The sequence below is a fragment of the Bison bison genome, unplaced genomic scaffold (assembly GCF_000754665.1).
Source record: "Bison bison bison isolate TAMUID 2011002044 unplaced genomic scaffold, Bison_UMD1.0 scf7180017864307, whole genome shotgun sequence".
NCBI lineage: Eukaryota > Metazoa > Chordata > Mammalia > Artiodactyla > Bovidae > Bison > Bison bison.
In genome coordinates, this window is record NW_011494879.1 from 4220719 (window position 1) to 4227776 (window position 7058).

At 40.4% G+C, this 7058-nt stretch overlaps 1 protein-coding gene across 1 annotated transcript in view; it reads right to left on the reverse strand.

Annotated features, from left to right (window-relative positions):
• Positions 1-5239, reverse strand: part of LOC104997394 (histone H2B type 1-H-like) — an 8033-nt gene extending 2794 nt beyond the window's left edge. The window contains exon 1 of the mRNA XM_010852108.1: positions 5142-5239. Within this exon, the coding sequence (XP_010850410.1) occupies positions 5142-5239 (98 nt within the window). The remainder of the gene's footprint in view (positions 1-5141) is intronic.
• Between the last annotated feature and the right edge of the window lie 1819 nt (positions 5240-7058).

The window sequence follows — 7058 nt, forward strand, 5'->3', positions numbered from 1 at the left end:
CATCCTCTGGTGCCCCTTTCTCCTTTTGCCTTCCATCTTTCCCAGCATCAGAGTCGCAGCCTGCAGGGTCCCAAGTATTGCTGCAGCTTTGGGATGAGCACCACAGGCCTCTGTTATGTTCTATTTCAGCTTCCCTGTCAATGCAAGAAATGAAAACCAGACATACACAAATGCAGAGGCAGTTAGTTTCTCTGGTGATGGTGTAGCTGTTGTTCCTTATCCTCACCATCATCCATTGACCTGAATAAGAAATTCAGGTTTTATCATAACCTTTCTTTCATCCTTTCTTCTCCCTCAGCTCCTACAACACCAAATTGGCTCCCAAGGCTCTCAACTCTAACTCCTTAACTTCTCTCAAATTGCATTCCTCTTCCCAAACACCGCTGTGACTGCCTGGGGTCAGGCAGTCCTCATTCTAACCAGATTTATGGTAAACACGTCTCCTACACTCTCAGCATGGATGCTCACTCCCCTCCATCTAAATTCCACATTAAGCCACTGGTCATGTAACCTATAGATCTGGTCATTCTCCCAGATTGAAACTTCCCCATGGCTCCCCACTGCTTCTAAGATTTGCTTAAACTACTGATCTGGACCACAGTCTTCATCATGGGCTCCTAGGACCATTTCTTATCTCAGCTCTTATTACATGCCAACAGTATCCTTTGGTTGAGTCACATTAGCCAACTTGGAATTTCTCAATGGACCACGTGTCTCATGCATCAGAACTTGGGGAAAATAGTTCCTGTAGCCTGAAACACACCTCCATTGCCTCACTCCTTTCTTGAGACTATTTATCCTGTCCTTCACATTGCCACTCAAGGGTTACCTCCTTCTGGAAGCAGTCCCAGAGTAGGATAGGAACCTGGATCCAAATAATTCCTCAACAACATGAAAGGACTTATTGCTTGAACAGTCATTATGGATCTTCTAGGTTAAAATAGACTCCTCTCCTTTTGGGGGCAGAAATGGTATCTCATTAATTTGTGAGTCCTCAGAATTTAATTCAGTGCCTGGCTCAACAAATGATTATTGAATGCATGAATGAATAGAGAAAGTAAAAGATGAATACATGAATGAATAAGTAAGTAACTGGGAAAGGAATAAGTTAAAATGAGGAGCAATGCAGCATAACCTTTTTGACCGAATCTGCAGTTGATTATCTGTTGCATATAAATACTGTAACCATGTTCTTCTAACTGTCTGCCTTTTCCCTGGGAAGCTTCACCTACTTCCTTGGTTTCCTTTCTTCTATGTATGTTTTCCTCTAATAGCTCCTGTGTAAAGATGATAGAGATGCACCTATTTTGACAGATAAGGAAAATTAAGCTTGGAGAACTTAAGTAAATTTCCCAAGAACTTACTAAAGTAGCAAGACTAGGATCATTTTTTTTTTAATTGGGATATAGTGCTTTACAATGTCATGTTAGTTTCCACTGTATAATGAAGTAAACCAGCTATATGTATGCATATATCCTCTCCCTCTTGGACCTCCCTCCCAGCCTTGTATGTATGAACCACAGCTTTCTTATCCATTCATCTGTCAGTGGACATTTAGGTTGCTTCCATGACCTGGCTCTTGTACATAGTGCTGCAATGAACACTGGGGACTAAGATCTTAATCCCATTGTTTGGCCCCAAACCTTCCCCTTTCCTACAGTATGGCAGGGTGAGCCTGGATGTGTGGGTACCATGTGGGATAACAGTGGGAATTAGCCTGACATAACTACTTTGACTACCCACCCCAAGTTCCCTGTTCTCTATTATTTCCAGTTTACCTTACCTGAACTTCTACGTTTATGGTTTGAAAACACATATAAATCCTCTGAAAGGCAACAATTAAACCATTCATCACATTAAAGATCACAATAGTTAATTCCGAGAAGCAGGCTTCTTAGATTATCATGCCTCTGTGGGATTTTTAGGAATTTGTCTATGTGATCTGGTTCCCAGGTAATACACATAAAGCATTAAACAGTTATATTACAGCTGACCTTCTCTGCTCTTGAAAGGAATCTGTGAGAATGACTGGGTTTGAATCACTGGATTCAAAAGTCAAAATCCCAAAGCAAAAGGTCTGCATAATAGTCTCTGTAAACTTTTGGTATTCTTCACAGTCTTTGGGAAGCTTACCATATATCATGTCCAACAGATAAGGGATTTGCTGAACATTCTAAACCGTGTTCATGGAACTTGTCCTGAGATGTGCTTCAACTACGACAATGCTTTCACCTCTCTTCTAATATAGAATACTACAGTTTTACCCTTAAAATGTTGTAACTATGCTTTTCCTAAAACAAATCATGCCAATAAATATTTTCACATATTGCTCGTAGGTGTATAACTGGATTCAACTCTTACGGAAAACAACTTGGAATATGTTCCCTGGTGGCTCAGCAGTAAAGAATCTACTGGCCAATGCAGGAGACGTGGGTTTGATCCCTGGGTTGGGAAGATCCTCTGGAGAAGAAAATGGCAACCCACTCCAGTATTCTTGCCTGGAGAACCCCATTGTCAGAGGAGCCTGGTGAGCTACAGTCTATGGGGTTGCAAAGAGTTGGACATGACTTCGGGACTAAACAACAACATCAGGAACCATAAAAATCCCCTCTTGGTACAATGATAGCACTTCTTTGACTTTATCTTGAGAAAATTACCCAAGAGATATAGAGAGAAAACCTTGATATCAAAGATAATCCTCATGACTTTATTTATAAAAAGTATCAAAAATAATCAACAAAAGAGTCAACTACATGGTGATATCTATTTTGATGTTTATATAATGACATGAAACAAGGAACTAATAAACTAAGTAAAAAGGGATACTAAATTATAGATAAGAGGTGATGACAACTGTGAAAAATAAATGTGCACTGAGAAAGATTTAATTAAACTAAATAAAAATGTAGTAGTGTTTGGATAGCACAATCAATTTTTCAACATTTTTATGTTTAATAGATTTTACACTATAGCCATGCTTGTTTTTACAATTGAGAAAAAGAAATCTTTATTTTTTTTAAAGAGTTTTTTCTTCTCAGTGTTAGAGTCAAAAAAAAAAAAAAAGATGGTAGAAATGTAGGAATACTAGGGATATTCTTATAAATAAGAATCAAGAAAAAGTCTTTGAGATACATTTGGTTGGCCAAAAAGTTCACTTGTGGTCTTCATAATCTCTCATGGAAAATCCCTAATGAACATTTTGTCCAGCTCAATATTTTGAAAGGGTTTCCCAGGTGGCTCAGTGGATAAAGAACCTGCCTGAAAGGCAGGAGACGCCAGAGACATGGGTTCAATTCCTGGGTTGGAAAGATCCCCTGGAGGAGGGCATGGCAACCCCTTCCAGTATTCTTGCCTGGAGAATCCCCATGGACAGAGGAGCCTGGCGGGCTACAATCACAAAGAGTCGGACAGAACTGAGACAACTTGGCACGCACACAGGCAATATTTCAAAAGACATTAAGGTAAGAAAGTTTAGTAGCATGGGAACATGGAGAAGTAGCCAGATGTTGGAAAGTCCTAGAACGACCACCAAGATACTCTTGACATGGCCAGGAAAGGGAGGAATGTAGACAATGATCCCTCCCCACAGAAATCTTAAAGCTCAATTTACACTGACTTCTAAAATAGAGAGCCTGTGGAGTAGAATAAAGTTACAGAGAACAGGGGTATGTCTAACAAATAGATAATTAGGCTCTTCTAAGGAGAAGGAAGGTGTGATATTCACAACTAGCTTTAAAAATAGTGATCTTTACGTCCCTGGGAGTGTCAGAGTCACAGGAGACTAGGTGATACCTTGGCAGCCGTATTAGACGGGTAAATATAGAGCAAGCCTCTAAAAGCTGTGATCCAATAAATGTGTGTCTCAGAAGACAATTCCCAAGCATGTCTAGTCTACCCTGGTGTGAAGTCAGAGCTGCAGGGTGTGTGAAAAGACCTAAATGTCAGCCCCTCAGAGCCTTAGGACTCCAGAGTCCAAGAGGCTGGAGATGCTGCTATTCAAGAGTGAGATCAGCCGTTTCACACAGCCAGTTCAGACCAGGCATGCTCCCAAGACAACAGTGACTAAGGCAGCAGTAATGCTGAAATCATGCTGGCACCCCGGTAGAAGGCAAGATGCCCCTTGGACATGTTGAAGGCTGGATGATAGGGCGGATATAATAGATTTGGGATGGTTTATAAGTGCACCAAAAACCTCTCTGGTGTGACTCAACAACACATCACTTTAAACACATTTGCCTGTAAATAACGTCACGGCTCACTTCTTATGCTATACAGTGGGTTCTTAATTAGTTATCCATTTTATACATAGAAGTGTATATTATACATAGACCCTACACACACACACACATATACATATGTATATGCATACATATACAAATATACATGTATACATATATACATGTATGCTGCTGCTGCTGCTGCTAAGTCGCTTCAGTCGTGTCCGACTCTGTGCGACCCCACAGACAGCAGCCCACCAGGCTCCCCCATCCCTGGGATTCTCCAGGCAAGAACACTGGAGTGGGTTGCCATTTCCTTCTCCAATGTATACATATATGTAAACATAGACCCTATACATATACATAGACTCTGAGGCTGGGAAAGATTGAAGGCGGGAGGAGAAGGGGACGACAGAGGATGAGATGGTTGGATGGCATCACCAACTCGATGGACATGAGTTTGGTTAGCTGCGGGAGTTGGTGATGGACAGGGCAGCCTGGCATGCTGCAGTCCATGGGGTTGTAAAGCGTCAGACACAACTTAGTGACTGAACTGAACTGAGTATATATATATATGTTAATCCCAATCTCCCAATTCCTTAATAAAAACAAGGTTGCTGATTTTGTACGTGACCCAATTGTTACCAATATTTTTTATATATCGTTGGATGAAGACAGACTAGAATATTTCATGACTTTGAAAACTTCAGATGACACTAGGTGGAGAGAGATCACCAAGACATTGTTGGATAAAGATTTTAAAAGGCTCTGGCCTTTCTGGGAAATATGAGTCAAAGTTAACCAGATGAAAATAACTATGTGTAAAGAACCAGTCTTGTTTTTGAGTCAGTAAGTAACATGCCCAAGGATGAAAGAATCTAGTTCAGTGGGGAAACAAGGCTCAGAAGTTAGAGATGAGCTCACCTGGGCAGAGACAATCGGATGCCAGTGCTTAGTACTCGTGGCAGAGGGAATATTAACCCCAAGATATCACACTGGGCAAACCACACCTGGATCTGCATTCTGCATTGGGACCCACATTTTATAAAGAAATTTAAAAGTTGAAGCATATCCAGTAGAGAAAACGGTGATGGTGAAGATCTTGGAAACCATTTTCTTCATTCCATATGAAGAAAAAGTGAAGGAATAAGGAATGTTCCCTTTGGAAAACTCAAGATTTGGGAGCAATGTTAGCACTGTTGTCAAACCTATGAAACGCTCTAATGAAAAGAATCATTCAGTTCATTCTTTGCTGTTCCAGAGAGTAAAACCAAGGTCAAGAGGAAGAAAAAAACAAATAAGCTATATGAAAATTCTTGAGAGAGTCCCTTGGACAGCAAGGAGATCAAACCAGTCAATCCTAAAGGAAATCCACCCTGAATATTCATTGAAGGACTGATGTTGAAGCTGAAACCCCAGTACTTTGGCCACCTGATGCCAAGAGCTGACTCATTGGAAAAAAACCCTGGTGCTAGGAAAGATTGAAGGCAAAAGGCAAAGAGAGTGGCAGAGGATGAGATTGTTAGATAGAACCGCCAACGCAATGGACATGAATCTGGGCAAACTCCAGGAGGTAGTGTAGGACAGAGGAGCACAGATTGCTGCAGTTCGTTGGTTGCAAGGAGTCAGACACGACTTAGTGACTGAACAGTAACACAGTGCCTGTAATAAGGGCATTTATCTATTATCATCTCCAGCCCGCCTCCACCTGGAGCCCACCTACATATGCCCAGTTCTAGTCTTAAGGACTAAGCCCTCTGCCACTCCTCTGGGCCTAGGTCATTATGGCCCTTCCCAGAATGACCTCTCTTATTTTTCTACCTGATAACTTCTATTTATTATTGTGGACTCTGTTATCTCCTCCTCTGTGGAATCTTGGCTCTAACATCTCTCGTATTGCAAAGACTTGGGCTCCATGTACTTCTCAGTCCCTTGTGTTCTCCATCAGAGCAACCTCACTGGTGGATTAACACTATATACCTCTGCTCATTCACTGGGCTACGAGTAGGTGTTACTGACTTTTTATCTCCAGCAACAGAGTCTTCTGCTCAGTATTCTGTAATAACCCAAGTGGGAAAAGAATTTGAAAAAGAATAGATGCGTTTTTAGGTATAACGGAATCACTTTGCTGCACACCAGAAACTAACACAATATTGTTAATCAACTATACTTCAATAAAAATTAAAAGAAATGCAAGGAAAGGCAGAGAAAAAGAGTTAGTCTAGGATCCAAAACTAATTTACTTACACTTTCCAGGTGTGAACTAAATCAGGAATGAGACCCAAACTAGAAGCTTCACTCTTAGAAAAGGTTTTTACGGCATGACTGATGGAATGCTTTTACAAGAAATAGATCTAGAGATGAGAAGTCAGTCTACTGTACTGCTGTGAACTCTGGCTACATGAAAACCACATGGTAAATTGCCAGTGAACTCTTGGTAGGCTATCCAAAGAGAAAGAATAGAAATGTGTTCCTTAGAGTTCAGCAGTGGCCCCTGTAGCAGAAGAAACACAATCGTGATCATCTTTTTTCTTTAATTCTTTTATTTGATTGCTGATATTTCTAAGATAAACTAGGAACTTTGTACTTAAAGTTGATTTGTCCTGGACCAGTAGTATTTTATCATATATAAAAATAATATTATGAAAGCTGAAATTATCCTAATCAGGAACATAAAATGAAGACATTAAAGTTGAGAGCTGAATTGTATCGTGTTTCACTGGGAATGTGTAATGACAAATCATACTTTCTCATGAAAGTAGTTATGTATTACTTATTTTTTAAAAACGAGTCATGGAATAACAAAGCTGAGGTGTCATTAAACATACTATGTTGTGGTTT